Source organism: Octopus bimaculoides, chromosome 10 (assembly GCF_046866305.1).
Source record: "Octopus bimaculoides isolate indiv1 chromosome 10, ASM4686630v1, whole genome shotgun sequence".
NCBI lineage: Eukaryota > Metazoa > Mollusca > Cephalopoda > Octopoda > Octopodidae > Octopus > Octopus bimaculoides.
Window position 1 is genome coordinate 15,213,525 of NC_142937.1, and position 27,719 is coordinate 15,241,243.

General features: G+C 39.4%; 1 protein-coding gene and 1 pseudogene across 3 annotated transcripts in view; both read right to left on the bottom strand.

The window, feature by feature from the left end:
- Positions 1-511: 511 nt before the first annotated feature.
- Positions 512-2,491, bottom strand: LOC149133445 (small subunit ribosomal RNA; annotated as a pseudogene).
- A 5,086-nt stretch (positions 2,492-7,577) lies between these two features.
- The window catches only part of LOC106875012 (uncharacterized), a 49,503-nt gene continuing 29,361 nt past the window's right edge, over positions 7,578-27,719 (bottom strand). For all 3 annotated transcript variants that reach the window (XM_014922955.3, XM_014922958.3, XM_014922957.3), the window contains 6 exons: positions 21,415-21,530; positions 19,328-19,387; positions 16,592-16,640; positions 15,692-15,785; positions 14,555-14,670; positions 7,578-11,795 (listed from right to left, as the gene is read on the bottom strand). In XM_014922955.3, coding sequence (XP_014778441.1) covers positions 11,703-11,795; positions 14,555-14,670; positions 15,692-15,785; positions 16,592-16,640; positions 19,328-19,387; positions 21,415-21,530 — 528 coding nt within the window. In that variant the 3' untranslated portion in view covers positions 7,578-11,702. The remainder of the gene's footprint in view (positions 11,796-14,554; positions 14,671-15,691; positions 15,786-16,591; positions 16,641-19,327; positions 19,388-21,414; positions 21,531-27,719) is intronic.

A 27,719-nucleotide genomic window follows, 5' to 3' on the forward strand; every position in this document is an offset into this window, starting at 1 on the left:
TGCGCCACAGCTCTCGACGACCGGCGCGGCCGACGAGATTCGGCGTTGGGCTTCTCCCGGTTCACTCGCCGTTACTTAGGGAATCCCGGTTGGCTTCTTTTCCTCCGCTTAGCGATATGCTTAAGTTCGGCGGAGATGTCGCTGCAGCAGCCGCAGCCGCGTTCGATTCGCCGTCGTCGTTTTCTGCCGGCACGAACGCTCGCAACGAGATCCACAGAGCGAACGCCGACCGACGGCGGCGGCGGCGGCGGCGGCAACGACGGCGCGGGCGGCAGGCAGGAACGGGCGAGGAAGAGTATACGTAGGAGCGTACGAACGGCGGCGGCGGCAGGCGCGGGCAGACCGGACGTCTGTCCATTCCGTCCGTTCGATCGATCGATCGCTTCCTTCTGCTGCAGCTGTTGGGCTCCGTAGCGTCGTGTCAGCCGCGCGATTCGGTCGTCTTCTCCGGGCCATCAGAGAACGCGCGGACGACGGCGCGGAACGCCGCCGCGCGTAAGCGGAATCGTCGGCCAGATCCGGTAGTAGCGACGAGAGATGTGTACAAAGGGCAGGGACGTGATCGACGCGGGCTGATGACCCGCGCCTACCGGGAATTCCTCGTTCACGGGGTTGGTTCCAGGCCCCGATCCCTATCACGGGAGGTGGTTCAGAGGTTTCCCGACCCTCTTGGGCTGGGGGAGACGCGCCCACTGATACCTCCAGTGTAGCGCGCATGCGGCCCCGGACATGTAACGGCGTCACAGACCTGTTATCGCTCCCTCTGTTAACGTCCCTCTACGAAGCGCTGCGTTCGCCACCCGACTGGCCCGGGCACGACGGCGTGCCGCCGCCGGGCTCGCACGGGCCGAGCCGACCGGGTCACCACCGCCGCTCCGCAACCGACGCCGCAACCACGCCGCGACCCCCCCCCCACCCACCGTGAGGGAGGGCGGCAGCCAGACGCGGCCGCAGCGCCGGACGCGAGGGAGAGCGGCGGCAACGGCAAGCCCGGGCCACGCGCGGAGCTACCGACGACGGCTTCGGCGCCGCCTCGCTACCGGAAAAGCACTAATCGACGCGCTATTTTGCAAGCCGGAGTCTCGTTCGTTATCGGAATCAACCAGACGGATCGCTCCACCAACTAAGAACGGCCATGCACCACCCACCGAATCGAGAAAGAATTATCGATCTGTCAATCCTACCGGTGTCCGGACCGGGTGAGTTTTCCCGTGTTGAGTCAAATTAAGCCGCAGGCTCCACTCCTGGTGGTGCCCTTCCGTCAATTCCTTTAAGTTTCTGTTTTGCAACCATACTCCCCCCGGAACCGACTATGGTTTCCCGCGCAGGCTCCCCGCCGGGTCATCGAAGCGAACGCCGACGGAGCGCCAGTCGGCATCGTTTACGGTCGGAACTACGACGGTATCTGATCGTCTTCGAACCTCCGACTTTCGATCTTGATCGAGGAAAACGTTCTTGTCACACGCCGTCGCTGCAGTACGTCTTGCGACGATCCAAGAATTTCACCTCTAACGTCGCAATACGAGTGGCCCCGATCGCTCCCTTCGATCATTGCCTCGTCGTGAACGGAGACCGACGGATGACGCGCGGACGAGGCCATTTTTCATCATTCCATGCTTTTCGCATGCAAGCCGACGGGGCTCGCTCTGAGCACTCTAATGTTTTCACAATGAACGTACCGGTCGCCTCGGACACTCGGCGAAGAGCACCCTCGGGCCGAAACGACCGGGAGGTGGACGCGCTACCGCAACGCGTGCGACGACGACGCTCGACGACAACGATGCCCGACGACGACGACGCCCGACGACGACGCCGGACGTCGTCTGTCTCGTTTGTTTCCCGCGAACCGGAAGCAGCGACGGTGACGCCGGAAGCGAAGCCGCGCGTGTGCAAACCGGACGGAGCGAAGACAGGGAGCTGAAGCAGCCGACGCAGCGACGGAGCGGCGATGTGCGCAGAGCTCCGCAGCCCGACCGCGCACACACCGGTGAATAGGGCCGGGAGTGCGAACGGACGACCGAAGCGGACGCGCGCGCGAGGCGCACCCGCGACGGCGCCGTCGCCCCGAACGTGCTGGGGCACGTTTTCGAGACCCGAATTCCGACTACGAGCTTTTCAAACGCAACAATTTTAATATACGCTACCGGAGTTAGAATTACCGCGGCTGCTGGCACCAGACTTGCCCTCCGGTCGATCCACGTTAACGGATTTGAAGTGTACTCATTCCGATCTCGGGGCTCCGACAGAATCCCGCGTCGTTATTTTTCGTGCTGGCAGTGGGTAATTTGCGCGCCTGCTGCCTTCCTTGGATGTGGTAGCCGTTTTGCATGCTCCCTCTCCGGAATCGAACTCTGATTCCCCATTACCCGTTGCTACCAGGTCCGGTTCCTGAGCCATTCGCGGTTTCACCATTCGTTTACGGCATGAACTTACACTTGCATGGCTTAAGCTTTGAGACAAGCATATGACTACTGGCAGGATCAACCAGGTATGGTCGCGTCATCGTCGTCAATCGGCGAGCGGGGGAATGTGGTCACGAGCGCGGAACGCCGCGACGACGCCCGCCGCCGTCGTTGCGCGAGAGAGCAGGAACAACGAGTAAGCTGAATCGGCCGCCGCCGCCGAGTCGACAGGACGAGCGCTCGGAGGCGGCCGTTCGTTCGTACGCGTCCTATTCCGCCGCCGCGGTAGCAGTGGAAGAACGCGTAAGAGAAAAGAGTTCACCGAGCAAAAACGGTTTGCGATCCGACTACCGCACACCGGGCCGCTACGGAAGGACGGGCGCTGGTGCGGGTCGAAGTGAGAGGGGGCCAGTTTCTGGATCCGAACGACTCTGCGGGTACGCGGCGGTGCCCGGCCGGGCGACCGCCGGGCGACCGTCGGCGTATCCGTCTGCTGCGGGTCCGACCGCCGTCTCTTGCTCCTTGATATAGTCCGGACCCCCTTAGGGTGTGAGGGTCACCTACAGCCGGGACTGTTCCGCCGGGTCCGACCCGCAAACTTGCGGGTCGGACCATGTCACGGTAACGACCGCGGCTCGTATCGCGGCCGAGACGTCGGCGTTTCGATCACACCGGCGGTTCGCCGGCGGGAGGCCGCCGCCGATGCGTCTGCAGCCGCTTTGCCCTGCTCCTAATCGCTCGCCGGCTTCCTTCTCGCTGCCACGACTCGCTCAACCTGCTTCTTATCCGTCGACCGCCTCGGCCGCGTGTCCAACCGTGCGTAACACACGGACACACACACTCGCTGTGGGTATCGCCGCTGAGACGACGGCCTTTCGATCGCACCGGCGGAGGCCCACCGCCTAAGCGTCGGTCTCAATTCGGCCGCTCCGAACGACTCTGCGGGTACGCGGCGGCGCCCGGCCGGGCTGCCGCCGGCCGACCATCGGCGTGTCCGTCCGCCGTCTCTTTCCCCCTAATATAGTCCGGACCCCCTTGGGGTGTGAGGGTCACCTAGAGCCGTGACTGTTCCGCCGGGTCCAGCCCGCAAGTTTGCGGGTCGAACCCCGTCACGGTAACGACCGCGGCTCGTATCGCGGCCGAGACGTCGGCCTTTCGATCGCACCGGCGGGAGGCCGCAGCCGATGCGTCTGCAGCCGCTTTGCCCTGCTCCTAATCGCTCGCCGGCTTCCTTCTCGCTGCCACGACTCGCTTCTTATCCGTCGACTGCCTTGGCCGCGTGTCCTAGCGTGCGTAACACACGGACACACGCGGTCGATATCGCCTCCGAGACGTCGGCCTTTCGATCGCATCGGCGGGAGGCCGCTGCCGATGTGTCTGCAGCCGCTTTGCCCTGCTCCTAATCGCTAGCCGGTTTCCTTCTCGCGCATTTTTTCCTTCATATTCGTTCCCAGCGAGTTGTTTTACACCTATTAAACTTTTTTTTTTTTTAATTTTGTCACCGGGTCAAACACTATAATTCAGAGGCCATGGAATTACGATATGTGACGATGTGAATGTTCCGAGCCATCTTCCCACCCCGCCTTTCGCGGGAGCGCTTTTTTTTTTTTTTTTTTTTTTTTCATATTCGTTCAGAGCAAGTCGTTTTACATCTATTACACTATTTTTCTTTTGTTTCTTGGCTCCGGTGAGGCTTCTCGGAACATTCACGATGTGAATGTTCCGAGGCCTCTCCCCCCACCCCGTTCGCGAGCGTGCATTTTTTTTCTTCTTCATATTCGTTCGTATCAAATTGTTTTACACCTATTAGAATTTTTTTTTCCCCACCAGGTCAAACGCTTTAGTTTGACCAAAAGATTATATCCATTTAAATATTCTTTTCTATTCTAGGCACAAGGCCCGAAACATCTGGGGAGGGCGCCAGCCAATTAGATCGACCCAGTACGCAACTGAACTTAATTTATCGACCCCATAAAGATGAAAGGCAAAGTCGACCTCGACGGAATATTATCCATTTAAATATTACTCTTTTACTTGTTTCAGTCATTTGACTGCGGTCATGCTGGCGCACCGCTTTTAGTCAAACAAATCGACGCCAGGACTTATTCTTTGTTTGCCTGGTACTTATTCTATTGGTGTCTTTTCCCGAACCTCCAAATTACGGGGACGTAAACACACCCACACCAGTTGTCAAGCGATGGTGGGAGGACAAACACAGAGACACACATACATATATACGTATATATATACGATGAGCTTCTTTCAGTTTCCAAGAGTGTAGTGGGTGCTTTTACGTGCCACCAGCACGAAGGCCAGTCAGGTGAACCTTTAAATCAGCCATATCCAGCCAAAATATTCCATCTGACCAGATCTGGCCTCTCACACCTACCTTCCAAATATCACTCTAATATATAAAGAATCATATTATTGAAATCTCAAAGCTTCAAGATAACTCATGATTAATTCAAAACAATGTGAATACATAAGAATTACATTTTACAGAATAGTCTAAATGCTAAATGTCAAGAACATCAACTGTTTGCCGTTCTCTGGCACAATATTGCTACTCCAGTTTACCTTCAAAGCAATTCTGTGTTCTAAGTTCAAAGCCAACTGGAGTCAACTTCACCTTTCATCCATTTTGGGGTCAATAAATAAAGAACAGGGATCGGTTCTCTTTCTCGGAACCAGATGCATTTTGCAATGAGGATTTCAAGGAACCAGTTATAATATTCTTTCCTCCAGAAACGGTGACTGTTTGAATGAAGGACTAGCAACTTCTTATAGTAAAACTGATATGCTACAGGAACTGTCCAAGCTCTGATATACGGTACAATATGGAAAGGAAATATAATAAAAGTTAATTGATACAAATATATCCAGGGATGTCTTCTGCATGAAAAGTTCTAATCTAATTTATATACTCTGATCATAGCACACTTAACATATGATCATATAATCAAAATTTCAAATGTACAATAATCAAGTTTAAGATAGATTTCCAAAATGATCTAGAACATAACATTCATCTTGTTATATAAATGAATATCAGTGAGCTGAAATATAAGAGAAATAAGTCAATTCTATTGCAGGTAAATCAACAATTTATTTGTAGTAAATTTTAAATGTAAAAAAATATTTATTATTAATTTCCAATTAAACTGAGAAATAAAATCTCAGATAAACGACCTAATTATTTAAATTTACATGTATATATTTTTAATTTCTGACTGAAACACAGAAAAATGTCATGATGCTTTAGAAATAAAAATTTATCTTAGAGAGGTTAGTAATGTAAAGGTATTTTCGAAGCTTTCAATGTTTTATTCTTATTTGTATTGCTTCTATTAATCAATCCTATGTCTAACATTCCTTTGTACCATCAATTCCATAAGCTAAAAGCATGTATATAGGTAAGAAATTAGAATGAGAAAGGAATAAACAGTTATGTCATGAACTCCTTACAGCTGTTTCTGCTATAATATATGCAATGCACTCATAGTTGACTGCTTCAGTATCACAATAACTTCATCAGAGCTTCAAACATGAGTGCATCGCATATAATAGCAGAAACAGCTGTAAGCTAATGAAGTTCATAACCTGTTTATTCCTTTCTCATTCTAATTTCTTATTACCACTCTGTAACTGGTACTTATTTCATCGACCCCGAAAGGATGAAAGGCAAATTCAATCTCAGTGGAATTTGAACTCAGAATGCAAAGAGTTGGAAGAAATGCCACTTGACATTTTTGTCTGCTGCACAAACGATTTGGCAAGCTTGCTGCCTTCATAAGCACTATGAATGATAAAAATGATAATTAATATTGCTATGCCTAGCGATATATATATATATAATTTAATAATAGGATAAAGTCTTTGTAAGAATTTATCAAGTAGTTAGCATGAAAAAAACTCATAGGGGAAAAAATCCATCATTTATTCCCTATAAATATATTTGTTTATAAGGGCAATTACTATACATAAATGCCTCACGCTAAGAGGGACTCTAAGGTCAAACTACCATAATAAACACATTTTTACCGAACGCGAGGGAATGCAACTCTCAAAGCCAACCCCATCCACGTTCGGTAAAAATGTGTTTATTATGGTAGTTTGACTTTAGAGTCCCTCTTAGCGTGAGGCATTTATGTATAGTAATTTGCCCTTATATAAATATATATATACATATATATATATATGACACACACAGGTACAACACTGACTTTCTGGACACTGGTGGTTTGGATCCTCTTGTAATCCACACCAAGTTCCAGCCTGGAACATCAAATTCCCGTCACAGCCTGACTAGTTTACTGGTACCTAACATAATACAGTAGTAATTGAATTTGCATCATTTATATAGTTGGGTACAGGCACCTGTATTTCATGTGATTCATTATCATCATCATTTAACATCCCTTTTTCCATGCTGGCATGGGTTAGACGGTCTAACAAGAGCAGATGAGCCAGAAGACTCTTCCAGATTCTGCTTTGGCTTGATTTCTACAGCTGGATGCCCTTGCTAAAAACAACCACACTCTCTCTTAAGTAAATTTAATAATAGCGTTAGGAAGGGCATCCAGCTGTAGAAACTCTGCCAAATCAGATTGGAGCCTGGTGTAGCCATCTGGTTTCACCAGTCCTCAGTCAAATCGTCCAACCCATTCTAGCATGGAAAGCAGACGTTAAACGATGATGATAATTCAAAGTGTATTGACCAAGGTGGCCATCTCTGGATAGGGAGAAAAAAAAAAACGATGTTATACCTGTGTATGTATATATAACAACTACTAGCCCTTTGGATACCAACCCACCTGAGACTACGCCTGGTTCAATGATAGAAGCTTTCTATTTTTAAGTAAATTATAACCTCTCACAATACCATGCTCTTTATTGTTCCAAACCCCAGCTTAATAATGACAAAATTATTTTACTTAATTCTTCATTATTTCCAAAATTTATTGAAGCAATAGTGTATTTCCAGAGATATATGATAATGAAAAGGTTAAAATTGTAATCACAGCTTTTCTTAACAAAAATTAACAATACTTTCTTGTTTGACATTAAGGTTTGTTTGTCAACACAACAAACTTCTTGTACTGACCTCATTAAATTAGTTATATTTTAACTTCTGCTTTTTTTTTTTCAGGTTACAGAAAATTAAGACAACCTAAATGATGTTCATATTAGATTTAGTTTTTATCAAAACAATTTTATTTAAAAATATCATTTCTATTTTTAATATTTACAATAATTTATTTCAACAACATTTATGATCATCTTTGTAGGTCTAATCCCTTAATAAATAAAACCGAAAATGTTGAAAATATTGAAGAAAAATAATTCACATATATCAGGCTATTAACCTCATCTTTTGTGCTTAAATTTACACAATGTTTTAATTGGGTCGAAAGTTGCAAAAAGAATTCCAAAAGAAAGGTTTAACAGCCTTGAAAAATTTTAAATATTGTGAAAACTCATAATTGTGACTTAACTATTCTAGGATTAGCAATGGCTGGGTGGTTAAGAAGCTCACTTTGTGACCACGTAGTTTCGAGTTCAATCTTACTGCGTGGCACCTTGGGCAGATGTCTTCTACTATAACATCAGCCATCCAATGCCTTGTAAAGGGACCTGGTAGATGGAAACTGTATGGAAGCCCATCATATATAAACACAATCATGGCTGTGAGGTTAGGAAGTTTGCTTCTCAATTATGTGGTTTTGGGTTCAGTCCCAAAGCATGGCACTTTGAGCAAGTGCCTTCTGCTATAGCCTAAGGCCAACTGAAGCCTTGAGATAGAATTTGGTTGATGGATGTTCCCTTCGTGTGTATACATGTGTCCAAAAGCGACTGTGCCTCCTTCAACACACACACACACACACTATGTGTGTGTGCCTTTGTGTTTGTTCCCACCTGTATGACAACCAATGTTGTTTACATTCCTGTAACACAATGATTTGCCAAAGGAGACCAATAGAACAAGTACCAGACCTTAAGAAATTAGTACTGGGGTCAATTGAATCAAACGAAACCCTTCGAGGCAGTGCCCTTGCAATGTTACATTCCAATGACGGGAACAAGCTAGTTTTACATTTTCCTGATAAATCGACAAATTCATCATTTTAACATCCACACTCAACATAGTTGGACGGAAATTGCTGAGGTGGAAGATTGGAAACAAGACACACAGCTTGCATGATGGTGACTCATTTACAACTATCACAAGGTCCACGCAAGGAGACAGTAACACACACACACACACATACATACATAAGGCTCTGGTTGGCCCAAGGCTATAGAAGAAGACACTTGCCCAAGGAATCGTGCAGTGGGACTGAACCTGAAACCATTTAGTTGGAAAGCAAACTTCTTACCACACCTGCATCCACAATTCTGCAAATAAATATATCTGATTTAACAAAAAAAATTATTAATTTAAATTTAAGCAGGCATCAATTACTTTTAGTTTGTGTAAAAGTGAATTCCTGCACTTTGTTACTTATAAACTTCACATTTTAACTATCCTTTACTTCTTTCAATCATTGGACTGTGGCCATTCTGGGGCACCATCTAGATGGGTCTCTTCTGTCAAACTAAGTTACAGGGGATATAAACAAACCAACAATGCTTATCAAGCAATAGTGGGTTACAAAAATCAGACGCACACACACATATATATATATATATATATATATATATATATATATATATACACAGATACACACACATGCACACAATGTGCTTCCACACAGTTTCTATCTACTAAATTAACTCACAAGGCATTACTCACAAGACACTTGCCCACGGTGCTGCACTGTGGAATTAAACCTGAAGCCTATGTGGAGTTGCAAAATACAAAAAAAAAAAATTTTTTGGGGGTATGAACCATTCATAAGTCACACATGAGAAAAATAACCAAAATAACAAAATTAAGAAAATACCATCTTTATATATATTTATGATATCGTAACTATACCCACTCGGGACTTACAATTAGCTAGCTTTTGCATTATCTCATTTGCGCTAAATGTGTGCAGCAGCTAAAAAAAAGCATTGGATAACTTTAATTTATATATATATATATAATACATTATAAAGAAAAAGAAAATATTTATATTTAAATAAAAAATGCAAAATATTTTATTTGTGGAATTACTTTCAAAATCACAATTGGTGTTTTTTGTTTGTTTATTTTTTTTTTTAGTATTTTTTTTTATTTATGTGATAAATTTAACAAATTTGTAATAAAAAATATTTGCAAATATACAATAAATCATTGCTGCCAAATATACAAATAAACCACTTGTCTGGCATGTTCCTAATACAGAGTAAATATAGTAAATTAACACTATTAGTTTAAAAACTACCTTACTAATTTTCTAATGTAGGATGCAACAATTAATTAATTCTAATGTAAAATGTAATAATTAGGTCTTGCTGAGAAATTAAATGATTATATGGTTTACTTTACATTTAATATCTACATTTATATGTAAAATATTTAAAGTAATTATATTATGTCCAAAAGTAACAGATTTTTGAGTAATATGCCCAAATAAATAAATAACGGTATCAATTTGAATTTAAAATGTCTACATTGGACATAGTTCTTAAAGGCATAGAATGTTTGGTGTTGGTCAAGAGCAAAATTAAAGAACTGCAATGAGATATGAAATTTGATGGTCCAGGAACCAAGAGCCTACTTGATAATAATTTCATACGTCACTGATGCAGGTGATAATAAATTTATCTCAGCAGGATTTGAACTTGGAACAGAAAGTTGCGTTTTTAAACACTGCCAGGTAATTTATCTATCATTTTATCAATTTTGCCAGTATATCACATTAGTGTTTATTATTGTTATTATTATCATCATCATAAGCATAATTAATAATTGTTTCAAATTTTGGGACAAGGCCAGAAATTATTTTAAGGGAAGGGGCAGTCAGTCGATTTTATTGATCACAACATTTGATTGGTATTTTATTTTATTGACCCTGAAAGGGATGAAAGGCAAAGCTGACCATGCCAGGATTTGAACTCAAAATGCAGAGAGCCAGAAAAAATACCTCAAGACATTTTGTCTGCTGCACTAATGATTCTGCCAGCCTGCTGCCTTTATAAGCATTATTGATAATCCTTTCTGCTGTAGGCCTGAAATTTCAAGGGAATGGGGTGGAGGGATGGTCGATTACATCGACACCAGTACACAACTGGTACTTATTTCATCGACCCCGAAAGGATGAAAGGCAAATTCAATCTCAGTGGAATTTGAACTCAGAATGCAAAGAGTTGGAAGAAATGCCACTTGACATTTTTGTCTGCTGCACAAACGATTTGGCAAGCTTGCTGCCTTCATAAGCACTATGAATGATAAAAATGATAATAATCTATAATTTAGGCACAAGGCCTGCAATTTAGAGGGAGGAGATTAGTCAATTTGATTGAACCCAACTCTAGATTGGTATTATATTTTCTCAATCTTGGAAGGATGAAAGGCAGTCAACATAGGCAGGATTTGACTTCATAATAAAGAGCTAGAACAAATATTGCAAGGTATTTTGTTTGAGAGTCTAATAATTCCGCCAATCTTCTACCGTCTTCTCCAAATAATTAATATTACTAATAAATAACAACAACAGTAGTTAATAAAATAAAAAAGATTTTAAAAATTAAGAAATACAGGAATTCTTCTTTTAGTTATTTTTTTAAAAGGGAATATATATAAATATAGTAATTGATTAAGCAACTAAAAAAAAATTCCTATACATTGACTGCAATAAAAGCTTTAAAAATAAAAAATGAAAAAGTATTTAGCTCAGAATAAAATTTAACTTATTACATTTTTTTACTTTGTAATAGAGCTCTTGTATGTACATCTGATTGTTGGATCTTGTGTTTTAAGACTGTTCTGTAACTGTGGATAATTTCATTAATTTTAATTATAACAACATTTACATTTGATAGTTATTTACAATTAATAACTTCAGATTTCAAACGAAAAAAAAAAAAAGAATTTTTCTTCCTTAAAGCAGATAATTACAGGTGTTTAATAAATTTAATTACATATATATATATATATACATATATATATATATATGTCAAAACTTAGATTAAAAAAAAAAAATCTTAAGATTATAAGAGCAAAAGTATATCTTTTTTTTTGATTTGATTACAAACTTAACTGTAAAAATTTTTTTTAAATTAGAAAAAATAAGCTAAACAAAAAAAAAGTCAGCAAAAAATCATTTCTCTCCGGGGGGAAAAAATAATGTAAAAAAAGTTTATTTTAGATTTTTAACCGAGATCAACAGATTCAGATGAAGAAGAAGCTTTCGTAGTTGGCTCCCTTACAGTGAGATTTTCCCTGCATATTGGACAGTTTCCATGCTGAAAAGATAAAATAGAAACTCAAGTTTGAAACAAGATGACTGTAGGCAAGAAAGAAGACTTAGAAAGTACAAGCATTTGATGAATGTGGAGGGAATGACAGCTTTATAAAGCAAAGTGGATGGAACTTGCAGAAAAAAGAAACCAAGGAAGACATGGGATGAAGAGATAAAGACTAATCTCACAAAGGATTGCGAGGCATACAAGACCTGCCTACCTGTGCAAGCATGGAATATTGAATGTTAAAAACGTAGGTGCAGGAGTGGCTTTGTGGTAAGTAGCTTGCTTACCAACCACATGGTTCTGGGTTCATTCCCACTGCGTGGCACCTTGGCCAAGTGTCTTCTACTATAGTCTCGGGTCGACCAAAATCTTGTGAGTGGGTTTGGTAGACGGAAAACTGAAAGAAGCCCGTCATATATATGTATATATATATAGATGTGTGTGAGTGTGTATATGTTTGTGTGTCTGTGTTTGTCCCACCAACATCGCTTGACAACCGCGATGCTGGTGTGTTTACGTCCCCGTAACTTAGCAGTTTGGCAAAAGAGACCGATAGAATAAGTACTAGGCTTCCAAAGAATAAGTCCTGGGGTCGATTTGCTCGACTAAAGGCGGTGCTCCAGCATGGCCACAGTCATGACTGAAACAAGTAAAAGAGTAAAAGAGTAGTGTATACAGGCTGAAAGGTATATAGACATCTGTATTCGAACCTATTTCCTAATATATCCCTGTTAAGCCTCTATCTGATGATTCGGGCCTATTGCTCAATATATCCCTGTTAAGTTTATCTAATACCTCATTTGAATCTATTGGCCTATATATGCTAATTAACCTTTCACAGGTCCTTTGATAATTTCTCATCTTGCTTTTACTTAACTCTGTCACTCTTATATTCCCTGCAACACCATTGTTTTACCCATGATGCATTTCTTTGCCATCTAATCTCTCACCCTCGCCCCTCTTCTATCCACTCTACCATGACAGTTTCCACCCAGTATACTCTCACTCCAGTGCTGTTTCTCTTTACTACCCTCCCATTCCAGCCATGAATTCCCCTTACTATATACTGATGAGACAATGAAAGTTCCACTTTCACCACTTAAATTGACAACAAAAATTATTGCTAAAATCTTGGCACCTACAGAGGAAAGTCTGAAAGATTTTGCTGATAATGATCCTAAAAGTCAATATAACATAAAAACTACAATGAGCTCCATTCCTAATGTGAAATTTACAAAGAGATGATGAGTCATAAACAACAGTTAACTTTGGATAAATTCTCCCACCACCTCATGCTGATGTTGGTGATAATGAACAACAAAATAGTATATAATATTATAATAATGAAATTATTGTGTGTAGTACTCAGGTGCACTATAACTAATAAAACAGTGTGTACGAGATGGCTCCAGTGGTTTCAGGGTTAGGAAGAGTCTAGCAGTAAGATTCAGTTTAAATGAAGTAACCCCAAGGCTAAGCCCGCATGCTCATCCTCTAAGTAATAATCATTCCACCATCACCCTTCAATAGTAGTCATTATCTTTTGTTCTAAGAACATACACTGGCTAAGAACATATATATATATATATATATATATATATATATATATATATATATATGTTCATCTATCCTTATGTTCTGAGTTCAAATTCTGCCAGAGTCGACTTTGCCTTTCATCCTTTCGGAGTCAATAAATTAAGTACCAGTTGTGTACTGGGGGAGGGGTCGATCTAATCGACTGGCCCCGTCCCCCAAAATTTCAGGCCTTATGCCTAGAGTAGGAAAAAAAAAAAAAAAAAATTATGTGTGTGTGTGTGTGTGTGTGTGTGTGTATCCCTCTCTCTCTCTTTCGGAGAGACACAAGCACATACACAGACATGTACACATGCAGCAGTAACTTCCACCTACCAAATTCAATCACAAAGCTTCATATATATATATATATATATATATATATATATATCCTCATCATCATCATGTAATGTCCGTCTTCCATGCAAGCATATCCATCCCTAATAATTAATTTTTAATTAGCCTGCTGGTTATTTGCAACATCAGTGTCTATAAAGATGCTGATATTCTATATATCATAGCAGCAAAATTTGACTGGCATGCAGTAACTGGTGCTTCCTACTGATGAGGTCCAATAGACCAAAATCACAATGTGGAAATTCCGGTGCCCATGACAGACAAATCTTGTCTGCTATGATTTATGTGTGTGCTTTTACGCACCAAGCTCCTATATGGGAGGGTCTATCAAGGCTAATAACACAGTATTCAGTGTTCTAACAGGACATCCATATTAAGTTGGATATAAAGATTATCTTTTGGTACTAATACTTCTTCCATTGATAATAATCAATTTTTAATAAGCCTACAGGTTATATATTTACATATCATCATTTTGACGTCCACTTTTCCTTGCTTGCATGGGTTGTGCAGAGCTTACTGAGGCAGTTTTTTTAAAGTTGGATGCCCTTCTTGTCACTAATCTTCATCTGTTTCCAAGGAAGATACTTCCCCATAGCAAAACATGTTTCCACAGAATATCGGAAATGAATGACACAGATTGAAAAACAGTGACAATCATTTTACAACTAGCATGCCAAGTCAAGACAAGGAGACACAAACATATACAAATACACACAACTGGCTTCTTTCAGTTTCTGTCTACTAAGTCCACTCACAGGGCTATACAAATATGTGTGCATGTGTGTGTTTATGTATGCAGGGAGAGAGACTAAAGTAAGATATACCTGTGATAGCCAAGTATCAATGCAAATACAGTGGTATTGGTGAGTACAATATAACTGTTTCACTTGTTCTTCTAAAATAAATTCAGACAAACATATTGAACACTGCAAGCTGTTATCTGCAAAGTAAATACAACAAATGTAACAACAAAATAGATTTTCATAAAGATAAAAAGAGAGATTTCACAAAGAAATTTACTTTAATTTCAAAATATATCTTTTGACAAAGCAGTAGTCAACCTATTATTGCAAGAAAGAGACAAAGGAGCAACTGACTGAAATACCTTGAGTATTTATAACGAGCTCATTTTATTGTCTCTGGATGGATGAAAAAATAAAGTCAGTCTACAGATTGTTTTGAACGCAGAATGAAGAGCAGGCATGGGCAACCTTTTTTTCGAGATGCAGGCCACACTATTAAAATAATTCAAGGTTTTTTTTTTTTTTTGTGGAGGCTCAATGGCCCAGTGGTTAGGGCAGCGGACTCGCGGTCGGAGGGTCGCGGTTTCGATTCCCGACCGGGCGTTGTGTGTGTGTTTATTGAGCGAAACACCTAAGCTCCACGGGGCTCCGGCAGGGTGTGGTGGCAACCCCTGTTGTACTCTTTTGCCCCAACTTTCTCAGAACATAGTCTTTATTACTCCATAAGGAGCATAGAGTCGGTTTATCAGTTTCTCTGGTGTATATATTTCTCCCTGAGTGGACTGGAGCAACATGAAATGAAGTGTTTTGCTCAAAAACAACACGTCACCTGGTCCAAGAATCGAAACCACAACATTACGATCATGAGTCCAACACCCTTACCACTAAGCCATGTGCCTCCACAAGATCAGAACATGAACAGCTGAAATTAAATCTCCAGTGATTTTTGCAAATCTATTCCTTTTACCTTAAAGTTACATAGCTGTAACATTAGGTGAATGGTTTAAAGCTTTAATGTTAGACAATGTACATTACACAACAGGACATACTTCAGTTGAACAAGCTGAATATAGATACTGCATAGTCTTCACCAACAAGTGAGTCATTTTAGGACACTCACTCATGTATAAAACACATTCTCGAGTAATTACTGCAGATATCTACATTTTAAAAGCCATCTTATCCATTTGCAAAGCAGAGATAGCATAAGAATCTTACCAACTTGCTGTTGAGTTATTTTGACTTTGGGTAAAGAATCTATTTTGTCTTTCTCCGCTGGGGGAACTCCATTACAATCAATCTGGTTTATCAACTGAAAAAAGATTATATATATGTACTGACTAGCAGAGATACCTGGCATCACTCAGGGTTAAAATGGCATAGTTTGTATGTAGATTACAGTTATGTTGAAACAGGTGATACGGCAAAGTGAAGCATTATAGCAATCACCATGAAAATGACTAAAGAAAATAGTCTAATAATGGGGCATATAAACCCTCAACAGAAAAATGTAGGCTTTCCCATACACGTGGGATGCGAACCCACATTCCTTTGTTAACGCAACTAAGTGTGTTACCGATTACACCAGCAAACCAGCTTGCTCCTTTCTGTCACATTTAAGAACTATATTAGTTCATAGTTGTTTTTGTAAACAAACTTTGAGCTTTTGGTGCAAATGGTTTTGTTAAGCAGTGTTGAGTTTTACAATTCTGTAAATAATAATTATGGCATTTTTTTATAAGCTTAAAGCTTATAAAAGAATACCATTAATATATATATGTATAAGGGATACTATACTGGACAATATATTGCTTAATATCTTAATGTTTATATAATACTTACTATTACAATGAAAACCACATCTAGTCAATATACAATTTAAAAGCCAATGAGAGCAAATCTATTGAATATGAAGAGCAAAGTTTCTAGGTAAGAAATATATCAATGGTTTTATCCATCATCCAGAACAGATGTGCTATTCTTTATTATTAATAAAATAAGAATGTCCTCTTATTTTGAGGGCACAAATACTTTTTAGAAAATAAAATTGATTCCACAAGTTTGAAATAATTAAATAATAAAATTAAAAATTATGATGTGAAAAATTAAGACACAAACCTCACTTATCACAGAATCTCGAAGGCCTCCATAAATATGGAATATATTTCTGAAAAATAGCAAAAATATATATATATATATATAAAAAGAAAACAAATATATTTTATGAACACTAAAATAATTGACTTTTAATAAATACATATTTTTACAAGACACCTCTAATGTGGTTGCTAGAACTGTTAGAAATAACAACCAACTCTCCCTAAGATCACAATCTACTGTTTTATTAAAGGTAGAATACATTTAGCCATAGGTCAACTCAATCAGAACTGACCTGTGACTAAACTACTACTATTAAAATATTTCTAGACTTTATGGCTCAATGAGATTCAAATGAAAGAAAGTTGTCACTAACAAAATAGTCAAACCAATGACAGAGCCTCTATGAATATATATACACTAAAATAGCAGCTAAATTCCCTCAAATCGCAAAGATAAAGACACAATGGGTGATCCACTCTTAGAATATATGAAATGACTGGATAGTCATGGTTGGAACATCTTCAAGCATAGATCATTCAATCAGTAAAATTAGGATTAAATCAACTAGTTGGCCACAGCTGAAACACATTTTGATCAAAGGTCATTTGCTCAGAGTAGAACTACAGTACAGTTAAATAAACTGCAATAATCCAAAGATTTGTTTTAGGATTATAAGATATGATTTTGCACAAACAGAAAAAATCATATTTAAGCCTTTCAGATTACTCTGTCACGTGTAATGTTTATTTATTTACATTGTTTTGAATTAATCATGTATTATGTCATAACTTTGTAATTCCAACGATGTGACTGCTTAGTTTTAGAAAAAACATTGTAGAGTAAAGTGTGAGAGGTCAGATCAGGTTGGTTTGAACATAAAACAGGTAGAATATTACGGTTGGATATTGTCAGTTTAAATGCTAAAGGGTTAGATACTGAATAGCAGGAAATATCTTTTTTTTTATTAACATTTTTGATATCAACCTGTCTGAAACTGCTCCTGGTTCATCATCATTATCATCATCATCATCATCGTTTAATGTCCGTTTTCCATGCTGGCATGGGTTGGACGGTTCGACTGGGGTCTGGGAAGCCAGGAGGCTGCACCAGGCTCCAGTCCGATCTGGCAGTGTTTCTACAGCTGGATGCCCTTCTTAATGCCAACCACTCAGTGAGTGTAGTGGGTGCTTTTTATGTGCCACCGGCACAGGGGCCAGAGGAGGCTGGCAACGGCCATGATCGGTTGGTGCTTTTTATGTGCCACTAGCACGGAAGCCAGTCAAGGCGGCACTGGCATCGGCTGCATTCGGATCGTGCTTTTTACATGCCACTAGCACGGGTATCACAACTACAATTTCCACTTGATTTTTATTTTGATGTACTTGACTCAAGGTCTCCTCAAGCACAGCAGGTCGCCCTACAACCCAAGGTACTTGAATGGGCTGGGGCTGGTTATGTGAAGCTGGTGTAGGATACACCATGAACTCACTTTGTCAGGTATTCGCAGTTACAGCATATCTCCAGAGGTCTATACCGGAACATTTTGAGAAATTATACTTAAAACATAGGACTTAATAATGGTTTCTGACTTAGGCACAAGACTAGTAATTTTGAATGGGAGGGTTCAGGTGATAACATTGACTCTAATATATGACTGGTATTTTATTACATTGATCACAGAAGACTGGAAACAAATAACACCACTTATATGACAATGATGCTCATTTACGACTACCACACAATGTCACGACAAGGAAACACAAAGGCATACCCATATATGTACATCACCATTTAACATCCACATATCAATACTATTGTGGGTCAAACAGAATTTGTTGGAGCAGATTTTCCTGTCACCAACCCTCACCTGTTTCCAAGCGAAGTAATATTTCCCATGTGCAAACGTTTCCATGTAAGACTGAAAACAAACAACACCGCTTGTATGATGGGGATGCTTGCTTACAACCACCAAGTGACGTCAAGACAGATGTACACATGAACACGCATGAGTGCAAACACACACACATGCACACACATATATGATGGGCTTCTTTCAGTATCCATCTATCAAATCCACTCACAAGGCTCATGCCTGTGCCTCACTCGTATGCCCCAACTTTTAGCATTGTTTCTAGAGTTGAACACCTTAGCTGACACCAACCACTTCACAGAGTGAACTGGGTGTAATTTATGACCTCAGCACTAGAGATCTTGTTCTTTGCAAGACTAAAGAGTCCTCTCTATACAATGTTTTCATCACCATTTGTTTAAAGAAGGACATGCAAAGGAGAAAGAGTGAGGACTAAGAGCATGAAAGAAGAGAGTATAATAGAAGGGTGGTGGAGGAGAGTGATAGAAGCATAGTAGAGGAGAGAGTACAGGAAATGATAATCTTTTACTTGTTTCAAGCATTAGACTGCTGCCATGCTGGAGCACTGCCTTGAAAAGTCTGCAGTTGAATGAATCAACCCCACTACTTTGCTGATCATAAGATATTATCAACTTACACATACACACAATGGGCTCCTTTCAGCTTCCGTCTACCAAATCCACTCACAAGGCTTTGGTTGGCCTAAAGCTATAGTAGAAGACACTTGCCCAAGGTGCCACATAGTGGGAATGAACCCAGGACCGTGTGGTTGGGAAGCAAACTTACCACACAGCCACACGTTTCCCTAATCCTGCCCCCCACTCTTTTATTTTATATAGATAAAACGGGCACAAGAATAAATTTTAAAATACAAATATCCTTACATAGACAAGCCACTGTTTTGTGTATCTTCAGATAAACCACTTAATGGTTGGAGTAACAACCTGAAATGAAAGAGAGAAGAAAATCAAAACATGATTTAGCTGATCATTCATAATTCATGATTCATCAGTCTTCAATTTTCAGTTGCTGACCTCACAACTACAGTTAGATGAGAACATTGTTTAGCAACAATACTGACACAGATTACCAATTATTATATAACAAAGTTTTGCTAATTAAGAAATTAAGAGAAAAATGTCAGCTTAGTTCTCAGTATCACTTTTCTCATAGGAAAAAAGTTTAGTTATTGATATCAATAACTAAAATAATTTTGCTAATTCAGTTTTACAGATATTTATATTAGCTTTCTTTTTCTTTTTTATTTCGTTTGTTGTGTTTTTCTACATTTTTACATGACAACATGGCTTGGGAAGTAGGTGAAAATTTGAATGCACATCAGTGTAGTGTATTGTTGGAATAACTATGTGAACAGCAATGCTGGATGGTAAGGATTGCAATTATAATCATATCATCGTCTTAATGCATGGACATTTTTTATGTTGATGATGTCCTTAGCCACTGGATCTTATAAAGGAGCTGTTGAGGTAGCGGAATCACAAAACATGGCTGGAATTCCTTCCTACTTGTTTTAGTTAATAGACTATGGCCATACTGGGGCACTGCCTTGAGGAACTTTTGATACAATAAATCAACCCCAGTAATTTTTTTTTTTTAACTAGATATTCATTCTCTCAGTCTCCTTTGCTGAACCACTAAGTTATAGGGATGTAAATACACCAACACTGGCTGTCAAGTGGTGGTTAGGTACAAATACACATGACAGGCTTCCTTCAGTTTCTATCTACTAAATCAATTCACAATGTGTGAGGCTATAGTAGAAGACACTTGCTCAAGGTGCTAGACAGTAGAACTGAAAAATTACCATACTTGGAAACAGTTAAGGGTCAGCTACAGGAAGGGCATCTGGTTGTAGAAAATCTGCCTCAGTAAACTCTATCTGACCATGCAAGCTTTAACAAGTAGGTATTAAAATGACGAAGATGATAACTACCTTCAAGTCATCATCATCATCGTTTAACGTCCGCTTTCCATGCTAGCATGGGTTGGACAATTCGACTGAGGACTGGTGAAACCAGATGGCTACACCAGGCTCCAATCTGATTTGGCAGAGTTTCTACAGCTGGATGCCCTTCCTAACGCCAACCACTCCGAGAATGTAGTGGGTGCTTTTACGTGCCACCAGCACGAAGGCCAGTCAGGCGGTACTGGCAACGGCCACGCTCAAAATGGTGTATTTTACGTGACACCTGCACAGGAGACAGTCCAGCAGCACTGGCAACAACCTCGCTCGAATGTCTTTTCACGTGCCACCGGCACAAGTACCAGGAAGGCGACGCTGGTAACGATCACGCTCAAATGGTGCTACTTACGTGCCACTGGCATGGAAGCCAGACAGCTGCTCAACCATTTTAAACTCCAGAGTTAAGACCCATAATGCTGTTCTGCTAATAATTCTTCTTATGCCATTTGGTACCATAAGATGGGTTTTTCTTCAGATTCCATCAATGCTATGAAGAGGAATATCTTCAGCATTGATAATTTATAGCCCTCTAGCATTATTCCAGTTGCTCTCAAAGTGATGTCAGACACACCACTTTGCTGTTGAAGTGAACTGGCAGATGATTCATACATTTTTTCTTGGGTTAGAGGTTTATGTTATCAAGGCATTGTTTTACAGTCAGATGCCCTTTTCTGATGCTCATCCTTACCTATTTTCTAAGTAAAGAATTGCTTATTCCACATGGCTTCAAAAGCATGAAGCAAGAACACAGTTTATTAACAGGTGAAGTAGCAACAGCGCTTCTTGAATGCTGTGATTTTTTATGAGCAAGCACAGATATAAACAAACGCATCCACATACACAACTGGCTTCTGCACAGCCTCCATTTATCAAATCTCCACCCCCAAGGATTTGCTCAGCCCAGTGCAGTGCAACTGGACTGAATCAAAGCCAAACTTAGTTTACACCAAAGGACAAAATTTGGGTAATATTGTTTAAAAAACTTACCATTGAATGCGGACAAATCGTTCAATTTCATCTTGATTTTCAGTATCTTCTCTTTGTGGTGAGTTAGAGTTTAAATTTTCACTTTCTGGCTGCACATTTTCTCTTGAATTCCAGGGCTAAATAACAATTAAAAAAAACAAACTAATTACACTTACACCCAATGAAAAAAAAAACAAAAAAAATAAATTTATAATATATGTAAAACAAAACAGGAAGTTGAAAATATTTTTGGTATTATTTATTCACCATTATAGGTGTTTAAATAATACTATGAAACTTCCAGTTTCATGTTTTCTTATACAATAATCCTGCAAATAATATTTCCATAATTAATTCTCAATTTTAACATGTATTTTGAACTAACATGCAGCAGCAACTGAGATTACATATTGGATTGTAATAATGGAACAGTAGCTTCAAGTGGAAACAGCTGAGATTTACCCTACCTACCTACACTGTGTGGTTGTGTGTGAGTGTTAAAAACGAGTGTTTTTTATATGATTAACAACAGCAAACATCAATTATAGAACCCAATACCATGTATAAAGTCTAATAATTATAATAATTTTCCTAACTGTGAATAGAATGTTTTGCCAATAGTATGACTGTCAGAAATTTGATATATACATAAGTAGGCATGTTTGTGCCATCACCATTCTTAACATGTATTTTTTCCATGCTTGCATAGATCGGCTGGAGTTTCTAGAGGCAGTTTTTCTATGGCAGGATGCTATTCCTGTTGCCAATCCTCACTTGTTTCCAAGCAAGGAAATATTTCCTCATGTTCAAATATGTTCCAAAGAATATTAGAAATGATAGTGCTTGTATGACAGAAACACCCATTTACAACTACCGTGCTATGCCAATATGAGGAGACACAAGCAGATACACACTCACACACATGCGTATGCATACACACCTTTACAAATAGACAGTTTCAGTTTCTATCAACAAAATCCATTTACAAAGCTTTATTCAGCCTGAAGCTATAATACAAGTCACTTGCCCAAGATGCAAATATGTGTGTGTGTGTATGTATATATACACACACAAACATGCACACACACACAGAAGTGAGCACATAGGTGCAAAACAAGGTGGAAGAAATAGTACTCAACTACCAAAGGTAGAGTAATATGCTTTTATTAAAGCTGCAAAATTGTCACAGTATCAGTTTTTGTGACAATTTTGTAGCTTTATAAAAGCATATATATATATATATATATATATCTACATACATACCAATAAATATATATGAAAGATGGAAGATACGAGAATTTTTATAACTTGTGACCATTCATTTTATTATCTAATACACGGTATATATATATATATATATATATATATATATATATATATATATATATATGCACATACATCCATGAAATAAGAAATTAAAAGGAAACATAACTGACAAGACATAAAAAAAAAGTAATAAGAACAAAATTACAGCTTGTTTTTCATTTATCAGATCTTAATCAATCAGAGCAAAGAAAAAGACTAAATTATTTCAGTTATGTGAGAAAGACTTCAGTTAAACTTTGAAAACTTTTATAAGCTCTTCAATATCCTGCCGAGATGTTTCAGTTCAACACTAGAGAATTGAAACAACCTCAACATCAGTGTTGGATGAACATAAGACCAGGATGAACAGACGTAGTTACAGTTTTGTGTAACTTGGCTTTCATGGTATCCAAGTTTTGTAGAGAAAAAGAAATTGAGATAAATAAACTACAGGTAAAACACATTCTCTATGCTGATGATCTAGATATTTCCATCATTGTCCTGACTTTAAATTCCATAGGGCTTTGATTCAAGCAACACACAGAGAAGCTACATGCCAAAGGAGGGAATATTTACTTTGCATTTAATTTGAATTAAATAGTACCATCATGGTTTTAACATCCACGTTCCCACGCTCACATGGGCCAGATGGAATTTGTGGAGGTGGGTTTTCTATAGCTGGATGCCGTTCCTGTCATTCACCCCTGTCTGTTTGTAAGTGAGGTAATATTTCCCTTTGGCTAAACATGTTTTCACAGTAGACTGGAGACAAAGGACACCATTTCATGATGGTCAAACTCATTTAAACTATCACACAATGCCAAGGTAAGGAGACAGTAACACACACAATCATCATCTAATGTCTATTTTCCATGCTAGCATGTGCTGGATGGTTTAACAGGAGCCAGTAAGGCCTGAAGGTGTACCAGGCTCAATTATTAGTTTCAGCATGGCTTTTACACCTGGATGCCCTTCCTCTAAGACCAACCGCTTTACAGAGTGTACTCAGTTCCTTTTTACATGGCACCAATACAGATCCTTTTTATGTGGCACCAGCACAGATGCTTTTTAACTCACAGCATTCAAATTGAATATTAAGTATTTATGGAATTTTGACTTACTGTCGGGTGACTTTTGGCCAACCCTGTACATGTATGTATGAGGCCAACTTGAAAAACCAGAGGTTGTAAGGCCTAGTATTAGTAAAATCTTTCAGGATTTTAACTGTTTGTTGTTTGTGCATAAGTGGAGTGTTGTGTAAGAGTGCTTCTTCATAACAGCAACAATTGTTTCAAGGTAACACCCAACAAGTCTAGGTTGACTTGTCTCCATTTAAGGACGTAACAAGATCCCTATCCACAGAAGTGGGGTAAGCCAGGCATGAGTTAAGGTTACAATAAATGGTGACAAGAAAGACAGTTTCTGGTCCAGTTTTTTATATAATCATAAAACAATCTTGCTTCAAAGCAGCAAACAGAAGATCAATATCAAATTCAATATAATGAATCAGAATATGTCGCATCTTATGTTTGAAATTTTTCCATTAACATCATCATCATCATCATCATCATCGTTTAACGTCCGCTTTCCATGCTAGCATGGGTTGGACGATTTGACTGAGGACTGGTGAAACCGGATGGCAACACCAGGCTCCAGTCTGATTTGGCAGAGTTTCTACAGCTGGATGCCCTTCCTAACGCCAACCACTCAGAGAGTGTAGTGGGTGCTTTTACGTGTCACCCGCACGAAAACGGCCACGCTCGAAATGGTGTCTTTTATGTGCCACCCGCACAAGCCAGTCCAGGGGCACTGGCAACGATCTCGCTCGAAAATCCTACAGGAGCCAGTCAGGCGGTACTGGCAACGGCCACGCTCAAAATGGTGCATCTCATGTGCCACCCGCACAGGAGCCAGTAAGGCCTGAAGGTGTACCAGGCTCAATTATTAGTTTCAGCATGGCTTTTACACCTGGATGCCCTTCCTCTAAGACCAACCGCTTTACAGAGTGTACTCAGTTCCTTTTTACATGGCACCAATACAGATCCTTTTTATGTGGCACCAGCACAGATGCTTTTTAACTCACAGCATTCAAATTGAATATTAAGTATTTATGGAATTTTGACTTACTGTCGGGTGACTTTTGGCCAACCCTGTACATGTATGTATGAGGCCAACTTGAAAAACCAGAGGTTGTAAGGCCTAGTATTAGTAAAATCTTTCAGGATTTTAACTGTTTGTTGTTTGTGCATAAGTGGAGTGTTGTGTAAGAGTGCTTCTTCATAACAGCAACAATTGTTTCAAGGTAACACCCAACAAGTCTAGGTTGACTTGTCTCCATTTAAGGACGTAACAAGATCCTTATCCACAGAAGTGGTGTAAGCCAGGCATGAGTTAAGGTTACAATAAATGGTGACAAGAAAGACAGTTTCTGGTCCAGTTTTTTATATAATCATAAAACAATCTTGCTTCAAAGCAGTAAACAGAAGATCAATATCAAATTCAATATAATGAATCAGAATATGTCGCATCTTATGTTTGAAATTTTTCCATTAACATCCTGAATATTTAGTCAAGCTTGTAATGTAATATATATCTGTTGCCTTGTCAATGGGGAATTTCTTTAAATCAAAACCTGTATTTTAATCAGTGTCAATGAGGGTGGGAAAATGCATTGGCAACGTGTCAGACGTCACAAAATAGGATTTTCTGAAAATTAAACTTTATCCTGCAAAATGACAATACTTATAGTATGATCTACTAATTATATGTAAGAAAACCAGAATATATTATTAAGTTTTTTAAAATGTTTAGTTCAGGTTTTAGAGGTAAAAACATGAGTAAGTAGAAACATAAGAGATGGGTAGAATGAAAGATAGGCTGAACACACGTATCAAATGGAAAATAGCAAAATCTATGAAATAAATACAAGAGAGGGGCATGGAAAAGTAATGGGTTATACTTGAGGAACATCTTTTAAAACTTTTCATTGTAAACTTCCACAATTATTAATATATGTACAATATTTTCTGGTTAATTAAATTTAACCCTTTAGCATTCAATTTATTCTGTCAAATGTGACATTTTTTCATTCACATTATTTTTTAATTAATCATGCTTTATCTCAGAGCTTTGAAATTTTGATGATGTGATAGCATATTTTTAGAATGGTATTGAAGGGTGGGTTGGATAGGCTGGATTTGGCTAGTTAGAACATAAAACAAGTAACATATTTAGGCTGGATATGGCCAGTTTAAATGTTGTAAAAAGATTTTATAATAGTTATCATCTTTTTCTTAATTTTTGTATTTGCTTTGCAAAATTCTTGATGTGAATTTGTGTGTTGAAATAAATTTTTGTTGTCTTGGGAGAATCATTATGCCAATAATAACACATGCACTGGTTCAATTCCACTTCTTGTTAGTCAATTGGTTAAATATCTAATGAGCTAACAAGTCGATCTTTTGTTTAATCCTTTAGCATTCAAACTGGCCATATCTGGCCCAAATATTTTAACTGGTTTATGTTCAAACTGGCCAGATATAGCCTGTCACACCTACAATCTCATTCTAAAAATAAACAATCACATCATTGAAATTTTGAAGCTACGTGATACTGCACGATTAATTGCAAACAATGTGAATAAATAAGCCTTTCATCTGACAGAGTAATCTGAACACGAAAGGGTTAACATGTGGGTTAAACAATCAATTGTTTGTTAGTAGAAGTTCTTTTGTTGCTATTTGTGACCTTTCAAATGACTTAGTGACTTCCACTCCAGCTCCAAGGTTTGCTTTGTTATATTTTTAGAAGTATTGTTACGTTGACTAAGTCCACCCTGTGTATTACTGCAAGATTCACTAGTTGGCACTTTAGATAGAGAGAAAACAAGGTCTGAAATGGTATATCTTGTGGCTTACATCAGGTACTCAAATGTAATCAGATGGTTGACCTTTTCTCTATGATAGATCAAGTAATAACAAAGGTCATGTATCAACTATCGTATTCATACTTCTAGGAGGTTGTTTACATACAGAATTAGATGTGGGGTACTCTGTACAAACACATGTGTCGATGGTCAGTTAAGTTAACCAGGCAAAAAAAAATTACAATTTAATAAGAAACATAACTTTGAATATGCAATAATTTTTTCCATTTTATTTTTTTAATGGCTTGGTTTGGAAGAGCACTAAGATTAACAGTAGCAGGAAAAAAATACATGGGTAGCAAATGAATGCAGAAGGTTGATGTTCAAGAGAAAAAAAAGTGGACAAAATGGTAAGTACATGACTGGGGATGCAGGGTGGACACAAGATGGATTGAGATTAGCCATCCAGATGTAAAAATAGCATTTCATTGTAGAGGCTTTCCCTTGAGCTTTGTATGGATAGATTTTTACGCCTCTTCACCAAATGGGGGTTCAACAAGAATCTGTTATGCTGGTGTCTGGGTTTTACAGAACAAACAGCATGATGAATATCATTATAGTGGGCATGGTTTGTGCAGAGCCAATCCCATTCTTATATCCTTCAAACTTGTATTGGTCTGGTACAATAAGTGCCATGAGCCAATAATTACTAGGATGCATGATCTGTATGAAGCTACCTTATCTTAGATAATCATCAAAAGGGCTGAAGGGCCTCATCTGCACTAGATCCATTGGAGTACCTTCTGGAGGGAATTCTCTGACATACTAATTAACCCATAGCTGGGATCCTGACAAATGCTATTACTTGAGGTCAGAGGAAGGCCTGGGGACAATAATAGCTAAGAGGTGGTTCCACACTCCTTAAAGTACCTGCAACTTCTGAATCAGAGCTCCACTACTGGATGCAGTTTAAAGTCATACTCTGGACAAAGAGCTTTGCATAGAATCAGTGTGACTGTTGAAAGCTGAAGTGTTTTCTGTCAGTTTTTGCCACATTGAGGATGTGACATCATCTGGAGAAATTATGATTAATGGAGAGGACTAGCAGTTACGGTGACTTTAAAGGTTCTGGTAGGATGTTCTTCATATTTGGGGA